This window comes from Acipenser ruthenus, chromosome 1 (assembly GCF_902713425.1).
Source record: "Acipenser ruthenus chromosome 1, fAciRut3.2 maternal haplotype, whole genome shotgun sequence".
NCBI classification, from domain to species: Eukaryota; Metazoa; Chordata; class Actinopteri; order Acipenseriformes; family Acipenseridae; genus Acipenser; species Acipenser ruthenus.
This window is the reverse complement of record NC_081189.1, coordinates 497,687-524,518: the sequence shown is the minus strand read 5'-3', so window position 1 is coordinate 524,518 and position 26,832 is coordinate 497,687. Positions and strand designations below refer to the sequence as shown.

Genomic DNA, 26,832 nt, shown 5'->3' with positions numbered 1-26,832 from the left:
CCTTCACTACAGGCATAACACGGACACAAACTAACAAGATAGCTGCTTCTGCATCCAGCGCTCAAACAATATCACAGACATTTGCAGAGCTTTTTGAGATGTTATAGTAATAAAATAATGACTTGGATAGCATTATTGAGGAGTTTGGTGATGAAACAAGTGATCAGGAGATGATTTATCAGTATGCACGACTATGAAGAGGTATGTGAAAAATACAGTGAACAAGGGGTGGGGCGGTGCTGGTGATGCAGTACTGAGTGTCCTGTTGATATGCAGAGCCTTTTAAACCTTTGAATAAAATTACTTTTAAACAGCACATGTAAAATAAACAGCGTGTGTGAAAATAAATTGGAACTGATGCGCCTGACAGGCGCTGAATAAATGGACCGCAAAGGGTTAAGAATAAAATCAATCCACATTATATATGTATCAAATGAATGCACTTCTCATCACTCGTGATTTCAGACTCTGTATCAAATGAATGCACTTCTCATCACTCACGATTTCAGACTCTGTATCAAATGAATGCACTTCCCATCACTCGTGATTTCAGACTCTGTATAAAATGAATGCACTTCCCATCACTCGCGATTTCAGACTCTGTATCAAATGAATGCACTTCTCATCACTCGTGATTTCAGACTCTGTATCAAATGAATGCACTTCTCATCACTCGTGATTTCAGACTCTGTATCAAATGAATGCACTTCCCATCACTCGCGATTTCAGACTCTGTATCAAATGAATGCACTTCCCATCACTCGCGATTTCAGACTCTGTATCAAATGAATGCACTTCCCATCACTCGTGATTTCAGACTCTGTATCAAATGAATGCACTTCCCATCACTCATGATTTCAGACTCTGTATCAAATGAATGCACTTCCCATCACTCATGATTTCAGACTCTGTATCAAATGAATGCACTTCCCCATCACTCGTGATTTCAGACTCCGTATCAAATGAATGCACTTCCCCATCACTCGTGATTTCAGACTCCGTATCAAATGAATGCACTTCCCCATCACTTGTGATTTCAGACTCCGTATCAAATGAATGCACTTCCCCATCACTTGTGATTTCAGACTCTGTATCAAATGAATGCACTTCCCCATCACTCGTGATTTCAGACTCCGTATCAAATGAATGCACTTCCCCATCACTCGTGATTTCAGACTCCGTATCAAATGAATGCACTTCCCCATCACTTGTGATTTCAGACTCCGTATCAAATGAATGCACTTCCCCATCACTCGCGATTTCAGACTTCCCATCACTCGTGATTTCAGACTCCGTCACCAGTTTTCTGATACAAAGCCCATCTCTTCTATGTTACAATTCACTAACAGTCACAGCCCGCGTTTTTGTTTTTTTCTGGGATGGCAAATCAGTCTGTCTTTATTGTGCGCTGCAGTTACACAGCGCTTCCTCCAAAAAATGGTCTTAGATACTGTGATGCATTTTTTTAAATCTGTGACCATTAGCTGTTTTTGTGCATTTTCATTTGCAAGTGAACTGTGACATTAGGGCCTTATCGAGCACTATATTCAGTAATTTTGAAGACTGACTTTAGATACGGTTTTATTCTGGAGACTGTGTTGTTATTTTTTAATATTTTGCTAAATGGCATTGCGTTTACATTTGAAGCAGTTCTGTGCAAGGGTAACATTTTGATTTAATTTTGCAGTTGTGTCGTTAATGGTGAATTTTACATGCTGCTACAATACATACTGGATTTAAAAGTATGTACTGTGTTACAGTCCACGTGTCCAGTCGTCTCTTTTGGCAAGTGTTAATTTCAGAATCACATCGTTCTGAATTAAAATACTTCTTTTGTTGAACATATAGTACTGTACCAACAAAACCAATACAGTACATCTAAATGGAAGTCTACTTATTTAAAAACAGTCCTTTCGGCTCTGTATTTTTGACATTGTATCTTTTTTGTGTTCACTGAAAAAAAGGACACATTTTTGTCTTTTACTGCTGTGTTATTCCCCCAACTCGTGCACTTACAAATTTCAATGAAAGAACAAACGTCTCCCTTTACAGTTCCTCAAATACAAGTCATAGTTTTTCTTTGTACGGAATGCCGAGAATCTACAGTATTTCTTTAAAAGGAAACAACAATGAAAAAAAAAAAAACGAAAGAGAAAATCCTGTGTGGTTTGGTTTCCCTTGAAGATGAGAACGCAGAATGCAAACCTGTTTGATTGTGCTGAACAGATCGAGGGCACAGCGTTCTGCAGATGATTCAGGCAGGCTGCCCGGGACTCAGATCACACTGCTATTGTATAACTGATCTACTGTGTGGCTGCGCGCACACACACACACACACACACACACACACACAGAGGCATGGACACACACACACACACACACACAGAGGCATGGACACACACACACACACACACACACACAGGCATGGACACACACACACACACACACAGGCATGGACACACACACACACACACACACACACAGGCATGGACACACACACACACACACACAGGCATGGACACACACACACACAGGCATGGACACACACACACACACAGGCATGGACACACACACACACACACAGGCATGGACACACACACACACACACACACATGCATGCACACACACACTGCACATGAGATTCTCTCTCACTCTTGTGAATCACACACTCACAGAGAGCTAGGACCATGCAAAACCCACTTCTATAAAGGGACCAAGCCCCATAGGCGTGTTACCTTCTGTTATTGTAACGTTAACCTCAAGTCATTGTTACTTGGCAGCTGTTTGTCTTTAATAAAAACCATTTTAACACTAGATTCTGAATTGGTCATCATTAGCATTTAATTTTTTTTTAAAGGTAAAACACACCCAATAACCAGGTGTAAGCACTAACACATTTAATTTAGGAGCTTGTAAGAAGTCTTGGGTTTACATGTTTTCTTCTTTTAGAAAAAAGAGTTAATGATGATTTGGAGAAAATCTTTTTAAATATTTACCATAATTAATTACGTTGACACAAGCCTACATATAATCCACGGCTGTATATAACACACATTCTAGTAATGCGCTCTGTGTATAAATGACACAGGAAATGTGCCTGTTGATATTCATGTTGTACTAATTCTGTAAAAGAAAACCTTTGTACAATACAAGTGGGAAGTCAATGAACCCCATCAAGAGAGACATGATGATTATATACTAATAATTACGGTAAACAAGATAACTCTGCTGATTAGACCACAGGAAACTGTGGATGCTCTCACTTAAGCACCTGATAATGGATCTTTATCGAGCCCTCCTTAATGTATTCACTGGTTAAAAGGTAGGGATATTGAAATTCTATAACACAGGGTCCTTTTAGGGGAGGTTGCATTCATTTGGCTGTGTGCTATAACTACAATATGCCCATGTGTTTAAATCTAGACGGTATCTGCATTAAGAGTAATTCCACAGCACATTGTAGGCACATCATCATGCAGTAACAGAGCCGCATTCTAACGCTGCAGCACAGTGTACACGTTGCTACTTTCTTTACAGTTTTCTGCAGGTTCAGTTGTTGATCGCACAGAAGATCTCTTCCCTTTCATCAGACATTACAGCAACCTGCAGCTCTCTGATGCTGCAAAACCTGATATTTCAGAGCAGCTTTAATAAAGGCCTCTTAGCATATCTGCAGTCCTTCAAAGCCTTGCTGAAGACAACACTTATGGCACAAATACAGAGACAACAAACACAAGCAGAAGTCTGAACACGACGGGATCTGATATCTTTTGATTACAAGAAACAATACTTAAACCTCAAAGACTGATTCAATAAGCTGTTTGGAACATTATATTATGCTTTCATTCCATGTACAAGTCCTAAAACCATACAGCCTTAAAGCAACACAAATGATCCCAGACCTCCAGCTCCAACCACTACACCACACTGCCTCCCAGACCTCCAGCTCCAACCACTAGACCACACTGCCTCCCAGACCTCCAGCTCCAACCACTAGACCACAATGCCTCCCAGACCGCCAGCTCCAACCACTAGACCACACTGCCTCCCAGACCTCCAGCTCCAACCACTAGACCACACTGCCTCCCAGACCTCCAGCTCCAACCACTAGACCACAATGCCTCCCAGACCTCCAGCTCCAACCACTAGACCACACTGCCTCCCAGACCTCCAGCTCCAACCACTAGACCACAATGCCTCCCAGACCTCCAGCTCCAACCACTAGACCACACTGCCTCCCAGACCGCCAGCTCCAACCACTAGACCACACTGCCTCCCAGACCGCCAGCTCCAACCACTAGACCACACTGCCTCCCAGACCTCCAGCTCCAACCACTAGACCACAATGCCTCCCAGACATCCAGCTCCAACCACTAGACCACAATGCCTCCCAGTTCATCAGCTCTAATCACTAAACCACACTGCCTCCCAGTTCATCAGCTCTAACCACTAAACCACACTGCCTCCCAGTTCATCAGCTCTAACCACTAAACCACACTGCCTCCCAGTTCATCAGCTCTAACCACTGAACCACACTGCCTCCCAGTTCATCAGCTCTAACCACTAGCCCACACTGCCTCCCAGTTCATCAGCTTCAACCACTAACCCACCCTACCTGCCTCACAGCCTCTCAGCTCTAATCACTGGACCACACTGCCTCCCAGTTTTCTCTCAGCTCCAGGGCTCCACTGCCTTTCCAAGGAGTTCAACTCAGATTTAGTTGAGGGCCAGCGGTAATCTAGTTTAGTTAAAGCAATGATGGTAACTCTGTTTGTCAGGGCCTGGTAAACAGGAACAATTCAGAAATAGCAACAGGAAGCAGCATCCAGCCCAGGGCTACAGCTCCCAGCTTCTGCCCCACTCTTAATAATAGCTCAGAAATAATCAGTGGCAAGATTTCCATTCGGAGCTCTCTCATCGCACACCCTGCCACACACTCTGTATGTAACTAAGAGCAGATCGCTCAGATTCTCACTGTCTGCAGATCAGGGTTAACCCTTTCATTTCCTTGCATGCTCGCCTGCACTCCCTACCAAAAACTATCATGGTCACCAACGTTTTCATAATAGTGATTTTGAATTGACAGCAGTGGTGGGGGATGAGTGTTACTGACAGCTATGCCGCAGCACTCAGCATTTTCAGATTTGGGAAGCTTTCTATACTAATTTGTGGTAAATAGTTACACAATTGTAAATGTTGTATGTTATACTGGGTGCTGTAATATTTTAGAGCGTACTGTTTTCTTTAGACAATGATTCATGTGTATGTATTGACTCCTAAGCAATTGAATGTAATTTGAGATCCATCAATATAATGATTGGCGCAAGAGGCTTTGATCAATGCAAACAAAAAAAAAAATCAAGAATAGCTTACCTTCCTGTTATATCTACAAATACGGTGTAATTACGAATGATTTAAAAAGATAAATGAACTGTATGACTGGCAGTGGGGTGAGGTGGTCTTGAAGAGCTTGTGTAAAATGATCAAGATGCTTCGGCAGGATTCTTGCTTTTTTTATTATTTAATCTGTGCTCTACAGCTGCATATTTAAAAAATGAAATAATGAATAATGAATGACCTTTACGGTGTGCCAGGGAGAGATCTTTCATTCCAGTGATCATCAGGTGTGTGCTGGTCTGTAAAGCAGTGATCATTAGGTGTGTGCTGCTCTGTAAAGCAGTGATCATCAGGTCTGTGCTGGTCTGTAAAGCAGTGATCATCAGGTGTGTGCTGCTCTGTAAAGCAGTGATCATCAGGTGTGTGCTGCTCTGTAAAGCAGTGATCATCAGGTGTGTGCTGCTCTGTAAAGCAGTGATCATTAGGTGTGTGCTGGTCTGTAAAGCAGTGATCATTAGGTGTGTGTGCTGCTCTGTAAAGCAGTGATCATCAGGTGTGTGCTGCTCTGTAAAGCAGTGATCATTAGGTGTGTGTGCTGCTCTGTAAAGCAGTGATCATTAGATGTGTGCTGCTCTGTAAAGCAGTGATCATTAGGTGTGTGCTGGTCTGTAAAGCAGTGATCATTAGGTGTGTGCTGGATGCCCCCAGTGATCTGAGGAGAGAAATCTTCTCTGCAGCTTCGGGAAGGACTACCGACTCAGCAGGTCCTGCCTCCTTACACACAGAAACACTGAAACAATGAAGAATACTAGCCAGCTCCTGTCCCCTCCGTGCAGTAATAACGAGGAGCTTCACCACACGGGAGTCTCCCAGCTCTGCAGACAGCGTGAGCTTTCCATTGACTAACCCTGAGATGAACTCATCATGAGCAGAAGCTGCAGCTGATAGAAATGGAAACTGAAGTCCTCTGTTACCTTATCATTATACTGCATCCATGGGTTTGCATCCGCAAATACAGACAATGTCTGTGCCATAAGAAATGCAGAACACACATCCATGAAAATCTTTAATACTGTAATAATCTTAAAAAGATAAATACATGAACTAATGGGCTCAACCAATCTCCGTTGTTTGAGGATAGCTTTCTTACAATGATCTGTATGTGTTGTGGTGGAAGGGGGCCAGGTATAAGCACCAGCGCATCATGTCAGTTGTCCTGGATATGATCTTATGCTCCTAAAGCCGACACCTGAAAAAACAACATTGTGGAGATTCCCCACTTTGTAAAACACCTTTTTAAAAACTAAATATGCCTTCAAAAAAATGTAAAAAAGTGCCAAAATATTTAGTTTGTTGTCGATTTTCACCCTGCGTGGAGTTTCGTCTGACTGGAGTTAGAAATAGTAAATACAAAGGTCACGCTTTATTGTATGGCTGTTTTTTTGTTTATTAACTATTAACAAACAGCTAATAAACATGTTATATAATGATTAGCGCAAGAGGCTTTTATCAATGCAAACAAAACAAATCAAGAAAGCAATGCATCACTCTTTCTAGAGCAGCAATATCCTGTTTGTAGAGAGGTGACCAGAAATGAACACAATATTCATGGTGAGGTCTTACTAATGCATTGTAAAGTTTTAACATTACTTCCCTTGATTTAAATTCAACACTTCTCACAACATATCTGAGCATCTTGTTGGCCTTTTTTTTATAGCTTCCCCACACTGTCTAGATGAAGACATTTCTGAGTCAACATAAACTCCTAGGTCTTTTTCAGAGACTCCTTCTTCAAGTTCAGTATATATTAGTGGTGCAATCGGCACCCTAATTTCAAATTCAATTATCCTCAACGATAATCAATGCATTGACGTTTTATTTTTCAAAATAAAGAACAAACATTTGTTTTTTTTAACAGAAGATCCAATAACTAAAAACACTGCTGTGCATAATAGTTAAACAAAAAGGCACGCCTTACAATCAAATTAGAAGACTTCCGATTATAAAAAAAAAGAAATACAAAGGTCTTGAGTTTTAAACACCTGAAGAATATGCGTGCGTCCGCATCAGATACCCCTTAACATTGTAATAATAATAAGAAAAAATCCTGGATTTTAACAGAAGTCATTTCTATCTGAACTATGGGTGTTCATTACTGTTAACATTTGAGGATGGCCATTGTTTGGTCAAAACATGTTTGTTTTTTTGTATTTGTGTTTTTAACTTTGAAAATAAAATAATCTGAAATAATAATTATTTGAACTTGCTTCTTTGATGAGTGTGGACATCCGATGTGAGGGAGATAATGACCAAAAGCCAAGCAAAACATTTGAATTAATCTCACACATCCTGACTAATTTAACTATCATACTAAATTCCGCTTCTTTTTCTATAATATTGCCATATAATCCAAACACAACATGCTTTGAAACAAACAAAGGTAATCAGTAGATTAAATAGGTTCAAAAAGAAGCGCTGAAAGAAGCGCACTCTCACACACTCAAGGTTTGAATCAAACCGGCAACAGGAGACTTCAAACTGGGTTCTAATTTGATGCATCGATTCACCAATATGTAATCGAAGCTCGGAAATGATCAATAATTGATGCATCGATTAATTGTTGCACCCTAATATATGGAGAGGAGCCTCTGTATCGCATGATGGGTGAACACATTGCAAAGCTGGGCATGCCTTTTAAAGAGCAGCACAGCGAGTGTTGATCACTTGTTAGCACAGTTGCCTCCAGGACAGGCAGAAAGTCACTACTTGGGAGCCAGCCTGGGGATAGCCTGCGGATATACAGCCTTTAGTCTATCTTCCAACACCACGATGTTTTAATGAACAAGTGGACCTTTCCTATCCTTGTTGCAGTGTGCATGTGTGTGGGGGCGCTGTGCTGTGCTGTGCTGTGTTCAGTCTAGGGTTAACCTGGACCTGCTACATCTACCAGTACCATAGCATGGTGTTTGTGGGGGCACTGGTTGACTCAGAGATGACTAACGGTTAATGATATGTATTATCTATAATTATGGCTCAAACATTACAGTGTTTATTTTTGACTAGTGCCTGAAATACCAAAATAAATAACTTCATACTTTTGAGGATTGTGTTTGTTCCCAGCTGACTCAGGTTCTGGAGGCAGGATGTAACATTTGATTGGAATCTGACTTGCTGGCTCTCTGTACGTGGTTTCCCTTTGAATCCCAGGCACAGTGGAATGCATATGATTAGAAACAATAATAACAATACTGCTACTACCACCACTACTACGACTACTACTACTACTACTACTACAACAACTACTACTACCACTACTACTACTACTACTATGACTACTACCACTACCACCACTACTACCACTACTACTACTACCACCACTACTACTACTACCACTACCACTACTACTACTACTACCACTACTACTACTACTACTACTACCACTACCACTACTACCACCACTACTACTAATAATAATACTAAACTGAAAGCTATAACTAACCCTAACCCTAACCCTAACCCTAACCATAACCCTATCCCTCAATTCAGAAACTGAGGTGGCTTGAAACAGACATGTCATTACAACACTGAGTAACCACTGCTACTGCACAACACCAAGGCATCTTTAAGAAAGCACGTAGCACAGTCATTACAACACTGAGTAACCACTGCTACTGCACAACACAACACAACACCAAGGCATCTTTAAGAAAGCACGTAGCACAGTCATTACAACACTGAGTAACCACTGCTACTGCACAACACAACACAACACCAAGGCATCTTTAAGAAAGCACGTAGCACAGTCATTACAACACTGAGTAACCACTGCTACTGCACAACACAACACAACACCAAGGCATCTTTAAGAAAGCACGTAGCACAGTCATTACAACACTGAGTAACCACTGCTACTGCACAACACAACACAACACCAAGGCATCTTTAAGAAAGCATGTAGCACAGTCATTACAACACTGAGTAACCACTGCTACTGCACAACACAACACAACACCAAGGCATCTTTAAGAAAGCACATAGCACAGTCATTACAACACTGAGTAACCACTGCTACTGCACAACACAACACAACACCAAGGCATCTTTAAGAAAGCATGTAGCACAGTCATTACAACACTGAGTAACCACTGCTACTGCACAACACAACACAACACCAAGGCATCTTTAAGAAAGCACGTAGCACAGTCATTACAACACTGAGTAACCACTGCTACTGCACAACACAACACAACACCAAGGCATCTTTAAGAAAGCATGTAGCACAGTCATTGCAACACTGAGTAACCACTGCTACTGCACAACACAACACAACACCAAGGCATCTTTAAGAAAGCATGTAGCACAGTCATTACAACACTGAGTAACCACTGCTACTGCACAACACAACACAACACCAAGGCATCTTTAAGAAAGCACGTAGCACAGTCATTACAACACTGAGTAACCACTGCTACTGCACAACACAACACAACACCAAGGCATCTTTAAGAAAGCACGTAGGGGCTCCAGATTATAATGTACCTGTCAGGAACATTAGCTTGTAGGTAGCTCTGGAAATGAAACAGCTTGTTTAGAATTATGCTCTACATATAAGCGAGCATGGAGATTTTTAAATTTTAATTTTACTGTGCATGTTATGTATATATAGTTATTTTTTGGTTTGTTTTTTCATACATTTTATCATTTGCAAACTGTACAATTCTCAAAAGATACTGGATCTGGGATCTGGTGTGATCCGTCCCAAATGAACCCCTGGTTTGTGCATTATTGAAATGAAACTGTGATGCAATGGGCGGTAGGAGTGGAGTCTTTTCATTGGGGTCACTAACTATTCTGAAGTGACTCACCACCAAGTAGCCAGGGGGCCCTCCTTTCAGCAGGCCACTAAATGCATTCATTTTAAAATGATTGTTTCATACAAGACAGGACACTCTATTCTGTACAGGGCTGGCTGGTAAAGCACCTGTAGAGCACCTTGTCAAACACAGACCCTGTATAACCCTGTGCAACGCAGAGGCTGGTAAAGCTCCTGTAGAGCAGCTTGTCAAACACAGACCCTGTATAACCCTGTGCAACGCAGAGGCTGGTAAAGCTCCTGTAGAGCAGCTTGTCAAACACAGACCCTGTATAACCCTGTGCAACGCAGAGGCTGGTAAAGCTCCTGTAGAGCACCTTGTCAAACACAGACCCTGTATAACCCTGTGCAACGCAGAGGCTGGTAAACCTCCTGTAGAGCACCTTGTCAAACACAGACCCTGTATAACCCTGTGCAACGCAGAGGCTGGTAAAGCTCCTGTAGAGCACCTTGTCAAACACAGACCCTGTATAACCCTGTGCAACGCAGAGGCTGGTAAACCTCCTGTAGAGCACCTTGTGAAACACAGACCCTGTATAACCCTGTGCAACGCAGAGGCTGGTAAAGCTCCTGTAGAGCACCTTGTCAAACACAGACCCTGTATAACCCTGTGCAACGCAGAGGCTGGTAAACCTCCTGTAGAGCACCTTGTCAAACACAGACCCTGTATAACCCTGTGCAACGCAGAGGCTGGTAAAGCTCCTGTAGAGCACCTTGTCAAACACAGACCCTGTATAACCCTGTGCAACGCAGAGGCTGGTAAACCTCCTGTAGAGCACCTTGTCAAACACAGACCCTGTATAACCCTGTGCAACGCAGAGGCTGATAAAGCTCCTGTAGAGCACCTTGTCAAACACAGACCCTGTATAACCCTGTGCAACGCAGAGGCTGGTAAAGCTCCTGTAGAGCACCTTGTCAAACACAGACCCTGTATAACCCTGTGCAACGCAGAGGCTGGTAAACCTCCTGTAGAGCACCTTGTGAAACACAGACCCTGTATAACCCTGTGCAACGCAGAGGCTGGTAAAGCTCCTGTAGAGCACCTTGTCAAACACAGACCCTGTATAACCCTGTGCAACGCAGAGGCTGGTAAAGCTCCTGTAGAGCACCTTGTCAAACACAGACCCTGTATAACCCTGTGCAACGCAGAGGCTGGTAAAGCTCCTGTAGAGCACCTTGTCAAACACAGACCCTGTATAACCCTGTGCAACGCAGAGGCTGGTAAAGCTCCTGTAGAGCAGCTTGTGAAACACAGACCCTGTATAACCCTGTGCAACGCAGAGGCTGGTAAACCTCCTGTAGAGCACCTTGTCAAACACAGACCCTGTATAACCCTGTGCAACGCAGAGGCTGGTAAAGCTCCTGTAGAGCACCTTGTCAAACACAGACCCTGTATAACCCTGTGCAACGCAGAGGCTGGTAAAGCTCCTGTAGAGCACCTTGTCAAACACAGACCCTGTATAACCCTGGTAAAGCTCCTGTAGAGCAGCTTGTGAAACACAGACCCTGTATAACCCTGTGCAACGCAGAGGCTGGTAAAGCTCCTGTAGAGCACCTTGTCAAACACAGGCCCTGTATAACTTGTGCAACGCAGATTACCATGAATCAAAATGAATGCTCTGCAGTCAAAAGCAGTCATGAAATTCATAATGCTACTTAGAGAACATAGTGAAACACAAATGTGGTGTTACACCTTGGCACAGCATACGACGTACAGTATGTGCTGACTGTGTATATGGGCCATTTGAGTTCATATTTTAATATTCAGATTATTCCTTGTGCTACAAATTGATAAACGATGCTCACATACATATTTAATGTTCCTGAATTTTCAATCAGTTGAAACAGTATGAAGCTATCAGATTCATGACAAATAGCAGAGGTGAGGTACAGTGCCAAAGCGCATGACCAATGTGAACAAATAAAAACCCTTCAGCGCAGGCTGCTGGCAATCTGTAAGCCATGTGCGTTTACTACCAACACGGCATGGGAATAAAAGTCCCATTGCATTGCAGTTTTATCCATTCCTGGTTTTACTGGGAGTTTAATAAGAGCTTCGTACCTATACACTGTGGCTAATGAAACGAGTAGTAAAACCTGGAATGGGTGAAACTGATATTATTATTATTATTATTTATTTCTTAGCAGACGCCCTTATCCAGGGCGACTTACAATTGTTACAAGATATCACATTATACATTATTCCACTTTATTTTTACATACAATTACCCATTTAAACAGTTGGGTTTTTACTGGAACAATCTAGGTAAAGTACCTTTCTCAAGGGTACAACAGCAGTGTCCCTCACTGGGGATTGAACCCACGACCCTCTGGTCAGGAGTCCAGAGCCTTAACCACTACTCCACACTGCTGCCCACACTATGCAATAGGTGTCTTATTTCCATCCCTGCAACACACACTTGGCAGCATTTTCCATTGTTGGCAAACTCCAGGCAAATTGCCTACTCCATAGCAAAATGTTTGATGAGGGCAATTTGATTTGCCCACAGTGGAAAATCAGAGGCATTATTACATATTCAAGTACCTCAAAAACAAAATACTCAATTGTGCTCTGAAGTTAACCTCATGGGGGCATGCAAAGTATATTGCAAGGATAGGGAAATCTTTACAATGGTCACGAACAGATGTACTCCTAATCAGAAACCAGGACATTAGTGTAGCAAATCAGTGAGGTGACTTCATTACACATAACGGAAGCAAGTGAGCCGATGGAAATGACATTATTAGTGTCTTCACTGCATCCAGCCATTGTCCACTATGCAGTTGGCTTGTTTTACATTTCATCCCAGCATGAAAACAATACTGTCAACTCAAAGTGGTTGAAGGGATCCTTTCAGTAACACTGAAATTGTAGTTCTTTTTAGCACCACCTACTGTACTCTGTGGAATATCTCTGCGTTGCAAGGAGGGTGGAAAGCTGTCTAGATGTGCCTCGATGCATCTTGAATAGTGTGGGTTAACTAGCAAGCTAAATAATAGGAGTACCTGACTTGATGGCATGTGTTATAGAATGGAACTGTGACATTAGGCTACGGGCTGAATCATTTGACTACTAAAATAAATGTGATCTGCTCTTGTATCTGCAAAGCGCATTTGCTCTCTGTACTGCTTTCTGGCCTGGATCACCACAAAACATGCCTGTCTTTACAGATTCCACAACCCTCCGCGCCTCCCTCCCAGCCCCACACAGATAAGCATAGGGACGGGCCTCTGTGCCCTTTAACTGTCAGGATTCCACAACCCTCCGCGTCCCCCTCCCAGCCCCACACAGATAAGCATAGGGACGAGTCTCTGTGCCCTTTAACTATCAGGAACCCTCCGCGTCCCCCTCCCAGCCCCACACAGATAAGCATAGGGACGAGTCTCTGTGCCCTTTAACTATCAGAGAATCCTATTCCGTGCTCTTCTGAATGAATGTCGCTGTGATTCATAAACTGTTTCAGTCAAACAGATCATGTGCTTGAAAGCACCTTGTTGTGCTTGGGCAGGTCTTTCCTTTCCTAACAGTGAGGGGATGTGCTTGGATACATTACTGTGTTACTGTCAGGTTTTAAGACTTCTGCTTATGGTAAAAGGATGGTCCCATCACAACTTTAGTAAAGGATTAGAGAGTTTTTGGGCAGCAGTAGTTGTTTCCTATCAGATCACTTATATTCCTTCTGTATTTCACCAATGAATAAAACAATGAGGATGTGAACCCTCTTTTGTATGTTTATCAGTGTTCACTGATGAATCAAATTGAGAGTGTACTTCTCGCACACTCTTTACAAACCAAGTCAGGTCTGTCATATAAAGAGTGCGAGAGGAAATGCACTCACAAATTGATTAGATGCAGCCACCAAAAACTTGAAAATATTACAAGTCATTAAATCTAACTAGAAAACAAACAGAAAGCTGATATTCTCATATTTAGAGTGTGAGATCGGCACTGTCACTGACATTAGAAGTGCAGTTGCTGCTAATTGGTTCTGACAGGGATGTGACTTCTAATACTTTACTAAGGGACACCACAGAGTCACAGTTCAGGCAAATTCAACTAGTTTAACACCTGATGTGACTTGTTTACATGTTTACAGAAAACACATGCAAATGAAGGAAGAAGTAAAGCAGCAGTTAACAGGCTTCTCTTTGGTCTCTAGGCGCTGGCTGCCCGTCCCGCGGGCTAGGGAGTGGAGCGATGGCCGGAACAGGAGTGCGGATGCAGACGGGGAGACTGCCGAGCTGTGCCCGCCCTGGCTGGTCTGTAAAATGAACCTTCATCACTGGGCACTCGGCCCAGCATGCACTGCACCGTGGACAGCTAGCAGCACCTCGCCATGCACACAACCATGGGACACAGAGGCACAGCCTTAACCTCTCAACTTGTCACCTCCTCGCCCTGGAACTCAACGCAGCTTATTCCCCCTTTATAACTTCACTGTATCCACCAGGACACGCTAGAAACTCATGGAGCAGTATCCCATGGACAATAACTCCGAGCCATGCCAGCCAGCCCAACTTGGCTGCTAGCTCAGAATTCTCTGACTCATTACAAAAACAAAAGCTGTTATTAAATCAATATATCTGGAGTGCTGTCTTTAGCCATGAGTGAAAACAAAATTAAACTTCAGCCATGTGATCCCAATGGTTCAACTGAACTAACTGAACTCTAATAACAGTAAAAAGACAATACACTCTACTTTTATTCGATCCATGCACAACAGTATTCACTGGCATTTTCTTCACCGTTCTGGGCTTAATAAGGACAATGTTTTATATTTGTAATAACAAGAACAAAAACAATAATTATAACAACAATGCCAAATTCCATCAACTGCAATCATAACAGATTATTAATCATAACGGCAGCCCAAAAAAGTTTATGTTCTGTAATTACTAAGCCCCCTCTCCCTTTTTAATAGAACAGCAGCTGCACAAATTGAATAATAATAATAATAATAATAATAATAATAATAATAATAATAATAATAATAATAATAATAATAATAATAATAACACAAAACAGCTAAGTTTGTTTCTGTGTGGAGGACATTGTGTTACAAACAGAGTGTTACCAAGAAGATATGGTCAGCAAAGAACCTAACCATATACTGGCTCCAAGTATCAGCTTAAACCAGGAAAAAAACATGACAGTGAGATCAGTGCTGCTCAACAGGGACTCCCCGGACATCGAGACGCGGCTCAAGCGCAGGCGCAACCGCACACAGCAGGTGCGCTTCAAGGACCTGGAGGACGGGGCCGAGGAAAGCCCCAGGCCTGGGCCGACAACCGATCCCAGCAAGAACATTGGCATCAACAACACCGGGCCGGCTGTCATTGTGGTACCCGATCAGGGCCCTAGCAGCAAGCCTGAGCCGGGCCCTAAGAGTCTTGCAGAGAGCAGCAGGAAGCAGCAGGTTGTGTCTGCCAATGGGGGTGCAGTGGGAGCAGTGGGAGATGTGGGAGCAGTGGGAGCTGTGGGAGCAGTGGGTACAGTGGGAGCAGTGGGAGCAGTGGCGTCGGTGCTGGCCAAAGGGGGCCCCAGGAAGCCCTGGAGCCAACCCAGGCCATCCTCGCTGACCCTGCCCAACCCCAGGAAGTGCTGCATGAGCACTGCCATCCAGACGTCCCCCAGCCTGCAGAAACAGTTCCCCACATTCAGGTTTCGCAGCAAGAGCGTGGGAGACTTTGGGGAAACAGAAGACCCCAAAGCGGAGCCGGAGGAAGGGACCCTGTTTGCCAACAATGAGGTACAGCACATGCTGGGTGAACAATGCTGTCAGGGGGTGGGAGCTGTGAGGTACTGGGAGACAGCAGTGGAGGAGCCTCTGAAAGCTGCCCAAGTCAATTGCACTGGATCCTGCAACTGCCTACCCAGGAACCAGGACGTTCCGCCCCAAATATGGAACCCTGGAAGCCTGGGAAACACAACCCTACAGGGCCTGGAAGGGCTCGGGTGTTCAGTATCATGGGGCAGGCCTGCTCCCGCCCCCCAGGCCTGTGACGTTTCTGCCTCCTCTCAGTGTGTCAATGTTGCCCAGAATGTGCTGTGGAGAGAGCAGTGCCTTTGTGACGGGAAGCAGACTCCACTGAGTCCCAACTCAGCCATGTTTTGTCACAGTAGAACCTCTTCAAAGGAAAGGAACTGCTGCACAGGCTCCTGTTCTGCACCACAAAAGGTGATTGTGCCAAAATCAGGGCACCATTATGAAGCCATTGCTGCAGTGAGTAAGAGACAGACCCCAACCCGACACTACCAAAGATATCTGGTGGACAAAGGAGGACAGAGAGACCTTGGACAATCTCTTCCTTGCAATTCAGCACCGTCTCCCAAAACATCTCAGGGTCAAAGGTGCAAGGAATGGAGTAATACCTGCACTCCAGTTCCTACCCTGCCAGTTTCCAAACCATCCATGCAAACCTGGGGCTGCTCTGGGGGGCTGAGTAAAGGGTCTAAATGTGATCTGAACTGCAGTAATTGTCATCTCACTAACAAGGTCCTAATCCACCACACGTTGCCCCGAAGTCAAGTTTCTGAACCCCAGAATGTAGTTCGACACAATGGAGAAGGCTTAGTGGACTTGCCTAAGGTGGTCGAACACAGATCAGTAAAAGCAGAGCAGTCGAATCCAACGTCTGAGTCAAAGAAGGCTCCGGACACCAACAGATCTGAATCAGGGCAGTGCAGAGAGAGCGTGTCCAAGACAGCTCTGTTGAACTCCGACGAGACCCCCAGTCCTGGCCAGAACCAATGTTCGGAAGCCACGGCCAGGACCGTTTTTTACACCGAGCCCCCTGCTAATTCTCATGGAAAACCCAAGACACCAGAACCAGCCAGCCGAGAAAGCCAGCCGCAAACCCTTCAGGGCAAAGCAGAGCTTTCAGACAGAACTATACGGACTGCGGAGCAGCCAGGGGGGGTTCCCCTGACGGCCAGCCAGTCAGAAACCCTCAAGCAGGTCCATGAGCTGCTGGAGCTGGTGGCCGAGGCCAAGGGGCAAATTGATTTGGCCAAGGTGAGGGGGGGCCTGCTGTCACAGGGAAGTCAGAAAGAGGGCAGGCCTTCCACAGGCAACCCAGAGCCAACACAGTACGAAATCAGCAACCTGCAGTCCCGGCTGGAAAGCATGGAGGACGTTCTGGAGACCAGCCAGCACACCATCAAGGTCCTCTTGGATGTAATTCAGGACATGGAGAAGAAAGAAGCAATAAGGGATGGGTAAGTCTTGAGTTTCCCTGCTGCTGCTGCAGCTGCTGTGGTTGATTTCAATGCTTCTACAACAAGGGTGGGCTTTCATGTGCCGCCCAAAATTATCTTAATTAACCCTGTAAATATATATATATATATATATATATATATATATATATATAAAATACTATTTACAATTCAGGAGAATACGGCCGCTACTCAATGAATGCTTTGTTTAATTTAAAGTTGGTCCTCTTTGCAACAGGATTGGTTATATTATCATACTCAGCTTGATTCATGTGATAGCAAAAGTGTACTCTGTCAATACTGACGGGTTTCATTTCTTGTTGTGTTGTTGCTAGAAAGTGTATTTTGAGAAGTGAAAGCATGTTTAGCACACAGGTGGTACTTCAGATTACATGTAGTCTACATTAGTTATACTGAAACTCATTTTGACAGCAGATACATCAGAAAGTTTTTTGAAATAAACTTCCCATTCACAAGTCCTTCACTTTTAGTACTTTGCTCCATGATGCAGTTCTGTGACTAACTTTATATGCAAATACTGATAGTTTTATATATATATATATATATATATATATATATATATATATATATATATATATATATAGCATACTGTAGTGTGTCCCAATGAGTAACTGAAATGCTCCCACATGACCAAGCTACACAGTAATGTACAAAACAAGTGCTGTGGAGCAGTCTGACAGCCGTCTTTTAAAAAGGTTAAAGTTCCATAGCTCTAGTGCTGGAGAGAAAATAGGCTTGTACAACAGAACGATGCAACTGAATTTCAGAGCAGAAATCCCATATACTGTTTTTTCCTGTAGGGCAGTGGCAGCTGGTGAACTTTGAGTCAAGTGGGATGTTGGAGAAAGAAAATGAACGAATGCTTACAGTATAAGATATTTTCACACCGATTCTTTCTTACCATTGGAATTCCACTGTGATTGAAATGTCTTGATGTTATGTAAAGCCACGTATATTCGCACATGGCTAATTTAAATACTGATTTCTGTTTGGTTTGTTACTGTGCAATTCATTCAGTTAAATGTATTTATATTAGCTCTGTGTACAGTGCATATTAATACAAATATATTTTAATGAACAGCAATAGAAACATCATATGTATAATCACATAAGTAAAGTGGTTAAGTAAACAGCTCACCTCTACTTATACACAAATTTTGCCTGTCGATCTTTCAAGGCAGCAAACTTCTCAATGGTTCTCTTGTTGAAGTCCGGTATCTCGTGTATCAGCTGTTTCTCTATTGACAGCATCGCCAGTGAGTTGAGTCAATCCTGGTTCATCGTGTTTCTTAAAAATGTTTTTATCTTCTTTAGAGTTGAAAACCACCTCTCAGATTGTGCCGTTGTCGTGGATGTTGTGATGAGAATTCGCAGTCATGTTACAGTCTCTGAAAATGTATCCTGGAGATTATTTTCAAGAAACAACCAAAACAGTGCCATAGCACCACTGGCACAACGAAACAGTGCCATAGCACCACTGACACAACGAAACAGTGCCATAGCACCACTGACACAACGAAACAGTGCCATAGCACGACTGGCACAACAAAACAGTGCCATAGCACCACTGGCACAACGAAACAGTGCCATAGCACCACTGACACAACGAAACAGTGCCATAGCACCACTGGCACAACGAAACAGTGCCATAGCACCACTGGCACAACGAAACAGTGCCATAGCACCACTGACACAACGAAACAGTGCCATAGCACCACTGGCAAAATGAAACAGTGCCATAGCACCACTGACACAACGAAACAGTGCCATAGCACCACTGACACAACGAAACAGTGCCATAGCACCACTGGCAAAACGAAACAGTGCCATAGCACCACTGACACAACGAAACAGTGCCATAGCACCACTGACACAACGAAACAGTGCCATAGCACCACTGGCAAAATGAAACAGTGCAATAGCACCACTGACACAACAAAACAGTGCTATAGCACCACTGACACAACGAAACAGTGCCATAGCACCACTGGCACAACGAAACAGTGCCATAGCACCACTGACACAACGAAACAGTGCCATAGCACCACTGACACAACAAAACAGTGCCATAGCACCACTGACACAACGAAACAGTGCCATAGCACCACTGGCACAACGAAACAATGCCATAGCACCACTGGCACAACGAAACAATGCCATAGCACCACTGACACAACGAAACAGTGCCATAGCACCACTGACACAACAAAACAGTGCCATAGCACCACTGACACAACGAAACAGTGCCATAGCACCACTGGCACAACGAAACAATGCCATAGCACCACTGACACAACGAAACAGTGCCATAGCACCACTGGCACAACAAAACAGTGCCATAGCACCACTGACACAACGAAACAGTGCCATAGCACCACTGGCACAACGAAACAATGCCATAGCACCACTGACACAACGAAACAGTGCCATAGCACCACTGACACAATGAAACAGTGCCATAGCACCACTGACACAACAAAACAGTGCCATAGCACCACTGACACAACGAAACAGTGCCATAGCACCACTGGCACTACGAAACAATGCCATAGCACCACTGACACAACGAAACAGTGCCATAGCACCACTGGCACAACGAAACAGTGCCATAGCACCACTGACACAACGAAACAGTGCCATAGCACCACTGGCACAACGAAACAGTGGCATAGCATCACTGACACAACGAAACAGTGCCATAGCACCACTGGCACAATGAAACAGTGCCATAGCACCACTGACACAACGAAACAGTGCCATAGCACCACTGGCACAATGAAACAGTGCCATAGCACCACTGGAACAATGAAACAGTGCCATAGCACCACTGGCACAACGAAACAGTGCCATTGCACCACTGGCACAACGAAACAGTGGCATAGCATCACTGACACAACGAAACAGTGCCATAGCACCACTGGAACAACAAAACAGTGCCATAGCACCACTGGAACAACAAAACAGTGCCATAGCATCACTGACACAACGAAACAGTACCATAGCACCACTGGCACAACAAAACAGTGCCATAGCACCACTGACACAACAAAACAGTGCCATAGCATCACTGACACAACGAAACAGTGCCATAGCACCACTGGCACAACAAAACAGTGCCATAGCACCACTGGAACAACAAAACAGTGTCATAGCACCACTGGAACAACGAAACAGTGCCATAGCATCACTGGCACAACGAAACAGTGCCATAGCACCACTGACACAACGAAACAGTGCCATAGCATCACTGACACAACGAAACAGTGCCATAGCACCACTGGCACAACGAAACAGTGCCATAGCACCACTGACACAACGAAACAGTGCCATAGCACCACTGGCACAACGAAACAGTGCCATAGCACCACTGACACAACGAAACAGTGCCATAGCACCACTGACACAACGAAACAGTGCCATAGCACCACTGGCACAACGAAACAGTGCCATAGCACCACTGACACAACGAAACAGTGCCATAGCACCACTGACACAACGAAACAGTGCCACAGCACCACTGGAACAACTCAATTCAGGCTCCCCATATATAACAGAAAGTTCAGTGCGCAATCTTTCTTTGTAAGCATCGGATATGCTTGCACTGTGCCTGCATTGGAAAGCATTGGTTTCTTTCAAACAAGTCACTTTGCAATCACTTGCATTCGCGCACTGTGTTGCTACTCCTGATAAACTCGGCAGTAACTCTCTCAACATGGACTGTGTCAATGTCTCCTTTCTGGAGCTGACTGTACAACACGTCAACATGGGGAATTATATCAAGAAAAAGAAAAAAACTCCCTGTCTTCAAGCATCCGAATAAATCCTCTGGCCTCACGAATAGCGTTGGACTCGAAATCTCCTGAACTTTCGATTGTCTTAAAGGATTCAAGGAGGTCCTCTCTGTGCTCGTAGACAATATTAACTGCCGGAATACTAAAATTCCATCGCCCCTGTCAGAAGCCTCCTGCTTACTATGGCATTCAATACCTCAGACCTCTTTGGAGAGTGTGAAAAGAATGCCGGAAAGCCAAACAAATAGCAAAAGAAAATTCTAACTTGTGAGATTTCAGGTACAGCTTGCTCCATGAGGTTCAGCTGGTGGGCATAGCAATGAAAAACATGTGCATCAGGCTATCTGTCCTTCACCTTAACCTAGACAGTTTCTCCAAACATCACACTGGCACCATCGTAACTTTGAGCAATCCGTTTTTGTTTATCACAGTGCTCTGGGAAAACCAAATTCAGTTGATCAGCAAAGCTGTAGCTTCTTTTAAATGTGTGAAACTGTAAAAACTCAGAACAGCTTTATCGTTTTCCGTTGACACTTTGTCGACACATCAGCGGCATCGTCAGCTTGTATAGCCACATATTCGGTGTTTCTCAGCTGCTGGACAGTGTGCTCCCTAGTCCTGTCCAGCACGCAGTCCAGCAGTTTGTTCTGAATGGTTTTGAAGTGCCCTGAATTAAACACTGTTGCAGTTTTCCCATGCTTCTCCATTGTACTGTCTATAGGGATACAAAATCCACTAGGCCCCTAAACACTCCTGGATTCAAAATCACCACAAAACCGTACACAATCGATTAATTTAGACAGAATGTACTGATTCCTTTCAGCTTCCTCGTTATGCTTTCTTATCCCAACACAATATCTTTCATCCAATAGTGTTGCAATATTTACACTTCCTAACATTGCCAGCTTTATTGCGTTGTCTAAGTGGCATTCACATGGTTTGTGTTTCTTAATTTTTTCGGAAAGATGATTTAAGTCATTCACTTCCGTTTGCTTCCAAGTTATTTCACCCCCAAACAGCAAGCAGGGAAAACAGAACAGTGACTTTCTACAAGCACTGCCACAAAGCCACTTCTTTTTATCCTACCAGGTCGTTGTAAACCTCCAAACATACTCCTTATCCCTGTCTTTTGAGGACTGATCCAGGATTAAATCAGGCTGATGAGGTCCTAATCGTCATAACTCAGTCCCAAGAATGGTTTCACGAGTAACTGTATTAATCTTGTCTACTGGTAGAAATGAACCTTCGTGCCAGTTATCGTTTCCTAGTTAACTACTGCAACATAGAGAGCTAGGGCGGTGAATCCAGTGCCCCAGATCCCACTAAAAACTAAAAATAAATATAAATGTGGAGGGGCAGCACCCTAACACCCTCTATACACAAGCCACCACTGCTGTAGGCTAAAGGCAGTACTCCCATCAAAATGAAGCCCAGAGACTGACTGCACATGTACAGCAGCTGCTCACTTCATATCCCACTAGACTAAGGGTTCATTAAAAAATATAGAATTGCATTCGGTAGATACTGATAGACAGTTACAGTTTGTGCTACACAAGGTTTGGTTTGCCTACTACTGTAGAGAAGTGAAAACAATGTGAAGCCCATGGCACTTCCTTACTTGGCCAATCTCCTCGGCTACTGGCTTCTTATCTGTCCCCTTGTTTGGTTATCTACTATGGGTATTAGTAGCAGTGCTCCTTTTCACTAGGCAGACTCTGACAGCTACATTAGCTTTAGACCTAGAGTGGAAAACCAGCTTATTTATGCAAGACACCAGCTCGAGAATGAACTGGCTCTATCATGGGTTTTGCATCGTGGATTGCACAGTTATAGTTCTTAGTGATCTACAGTAACACCACAGATGACACAGAGTTGTGAACAGTTTAAACTTTGGAATTTGATGCAATATTGTTTAATTTGATGCTACGTCAGCTCTCTTTAAATAGCAGCGAGTCATGTTGGAACAGCATGCGACTCTGCAGCCCTCAGGATTCGCCTCATCCTCACAGCGCACGACCACCTGAGTCCGAGGAAGCGGGTGTTAATGTGGCACGATTAGCTCTTGCATTAATAACTCAGAGGTGTTTAAGGGCTTTCAAACCAGAGATTTGTATAAAAGGGACACCCTGGGAACATTTCTTCCACACAGACAAAGTGCAGAATGCTAACCATGTGGAGGTCTTAACTGCAATACTGCACATAAAACAAAAACGCTTTTAAGAGGTCTTGCTTTGTATTGGTCGCTCAGGAAAAGAGAAGGATGATACGATGACCATCCTTGCATGTCTGCTCTTATAAAAGTTTACCACACTCAATTCACACACTCGTTCTGCACTTTCCCCATGCTTTTCCTATGGTTATACTACACATTTACAGTAGATTATCCTGTTTGCCATGTTTTTTAATGTGTAAAAAATAATGTAATTGTATGTAAAAATATTGTGATATCTTGTAACAATTGTAAGTCACCCTGGATAAGGGCGTCTGTTAAGAAATAAATAATAGAATGTATACACAAAGTGTAAGAGGCTACCAGGCTGACCCCTGTGGTGTAAATGAGGTAGTAGGGGTGTGCTGATACCTTTAAGAAGTATTTGTCGGCAGGTATTAAATAAATCAAAACACATCTGTTTATTAAAGTGTTTATTTTAAAACAACAAAAGCTGCTCTTCCCTCACCTTTACAATTGAGTATCCATCGATGGCAATTAACTTCTGAGTGTTTTAAAAGCTGTTTGGAAATGTCACCTTTTGTTAACACTAGAATGACCAAAGCGGTCATTTTGACCACTTTTGGAATTTAAATATAAATTGCTGTGCGTGTGTTTAAGATCCGGAGCTGTGCTTTCCTGACTTTTCCTAAATATATGTACTAATTATCCTGACAAAGAAAGAATCACGTAGCTGCAAAAGGGAGATAAAATACTGTCATACCTATTCCGACCTGGAGCGGTCAAATTGACCGCTACATATAGAACATATTATAACAATGAAATGTTGCGCTATTATTTGTGTTTATCAGTCGGGACTTGCAGCCTTGTACTGAAGTTGTTGTCTGTTTCTATTGTACCAATGAGCCTCCTGATAGCCAATCAATCAGCCTTGACAGTTCACAGCACCCGGGACTCTGGTTACTGTAAGTCACTCGTTTTTCTAAGAAATTCATTGTTACCGCAATACACATTGAAATTGGATCACGGAAGACGCAGAACAGCAAAGCAGTGTTTGGAATTACTGCAAAGTTTACCAAACAACAAGTCTGATGCAGCAGAGAGGGACAATGACGAATCTGGCTCTGAAGCAGACTGGGCTTGCAGCAGTGACACCAAGGTGATCCCTGGTCAATGCCTTGGAGGAATTAGAAGCTTTCATTGCACTAGTATGTGCCCGTGGAGCATTTGGTGCCAGAAGCCTGGGTTACTGTTGACAGCTGTGCCAAATGCACACGACAGTCTGTGATGTGCACTGTATATGTTGAAAATCGCAGGATCTGTGTGATTTGTGCCAGCATTTAGACTTTGAAGTCCATTCTGTTCACATGTTTATTTATTCATGTCATTTCAATTCTAGTACGTCTGTGTATAAACGCAGCTTCGGTTGTGTAGATGCGTTTTATTATTTACAATGTTGCGGTTGTGTAGATGCTTTAGATGACGCTCTTGGATAAAACTACGACTTACATTCAATTGTTTGTCCTTTCATTATAATATTGATGTTGTTTTTAATACGCGGGTCAAATTGACCGCTCATGGTTGTTCTCGGTATGAGTATAAACACGCTCGCTCTGGTGTTAAACCGAACTCGAGGTACTGCTGTGGGAACAGAGGTCTGTATTTCTTTGTCAAGTTTAATCAGAGATAACACCTTGACCAGGACTACAATCTCACAATTCACTGCAGAGATGAAACTAAGGAAAGTGAACAAAATATATTCTATATCAAAAGGATAAAAAATGCTAAGGCAAATAATCGCTTATAAAATCTAAACGAGTGTTAGATTGGTGTCAGATTGGTACTGAGTGATACTCAGTAATTGTGTAACTAGGGGAACAACGCCATTGTTTTGTGTTGAGTAATTAACACCTTTTATTGCATTTAATTAATACCTTGAAATTCCTTAAAGGTAATTACTCAGAAAATATGAGTTTCGTAACACTCCTAGTAGAATCACAATACAATTGAAATTCCTTCAATGTAACTCAATACACTCCTAGTAGAAACACAATACAACTGAAATTCCTTCAATGTAATTCAGAGCACTCCTAGTAAACACAATACAATTGAAATTCCTTCAATGTAACTCAATACACTCCTAGTAGAATCACAATACAATTGAAATTCCTTCAATGTAACTCAATACACTCCTAGTAGAAACACAATACAATTGAAATTCCTTCAATGTAACTCAGAGCACTCCTAGTAGAATCACAATACAATTGAAATTCCTTCAATGTAACTCAATACACTCCTAGTAGAATCACAATACAATTGAAATTCCTTCAATGTAACTCAATACACTCCTAGTAGAATCACAATACAATTGAAATTCCTTCAATGTAACTCAATACACTCCTAGTAGAATCACAATACAATTGAAATTCCTTCAATGTAACTCAATACACTCCTAGTAGAATCACAATACAATTGAAATTCCTTCAATGTAACTCAATACACTCCTAGTAGAATCACAATACAATTGAAATTCCTTCAATGTAACTCAATACACTCCTAGTAGAAACACAATACAATTGAAATTCCTTCAATGTAACTCAATACACTCCTAGTAGAATCACAATACAATTGAAATTCCTTCAATGTAACTCAATACACTCCTAGTAGAATCACAATACAACTGAACTTAATCCATCAAACCAATGTTTAAATAACTCAATATCAAGTTCAGTTTGCTTTGTAAATAAGACTCGCTGCCTTCAAAAGCCTCTCTGCAAAGTTTTATTAGGGAATGTTTACTGGAAACTGAGTTGCAACCTTTAAAAACTGGAAAATGAAAATGACCCTGTTCCTTTTCTGTCAGCTTTCATGGGAGATGCAATTAGTGTTCTTTTCAAACCGCATTGCTTGGCTTGAAGGCATTTCTACAAAAAAATGTATTCCTCAATAAAGCTGTGTTGAATATTAATGGTCTTACAGATGCTGCCAGTTTCTTGTATTTATTTCCATATTGTACATTGATCTGAAGCATGACCCCAATGGTTACATGGCCTAATTATTTGATTAAGCATGTGAGTAATTAGCCTGTGTTACTCCAGTGCCATTTCTGTTGTTGCTTCACTAAGTAATGGCCTTGTCGTGGTATCTGTCCGCTCCTGAACAAGGTTTGAGCTTTATGCTGGTGCTGATATTAAAAAGCATGCACTGAACAGGGGTGTGCATTACGAGTGAGCATCAGCATATTACAGAGCTGTGTCATTCTGTAACTTTCTGAGCAGTTTTTATTTGCATGGCTATATCCCTTTATCATCACTTTCCTGTATTGAAGCTCTCCCTGCCCCATGCAGAGGAACTGAAGAACCCCCTATACTGTGTATAGCCTGCAGAATGACTGAGGAACTCCCTACTTAACGTTCTGCTGGAA

The 26,832-nt window shown here is 42.9% G+C and overlaps 2 protein-coding genes across 3 annotated transcripts in view; one reads left to right on the top strand and one right to left on the bottom strand.

Annotated features, from left to right (window-relative positions):
* The window catches only part of LOC117973525 (dedicator of cytokinesis protein 2-like), a 428,064-nt gene that overhangs the window by 159,666 nt on the left and 241,566 nt on the right, over window positions 1–26,832 (bottom strand). The gene's annotated exons all lie outside the window — the stretch shown is intronic.
* Window positions 1–26,832, top strand: part of LOC117403986 (uncharacterized) — a 120,056-nt gene that overhangs the window by 15,852 nt on the left and 77,372 nt on the right. Inside the window, exon 2 of the mRNA XM_034006551.3 lies at window positions 14,371–17,429. Within this exon, the coding sequence (XP_033862442.2) occupies window positions 15,295–17,429 (2,135 nt within the window). The 5' untranslated portion in view covers window positions 14,371–15,294. The remainder of the gene's footprint in view (window positions 1–14,370; window positions 17,430–26,832) is intronic.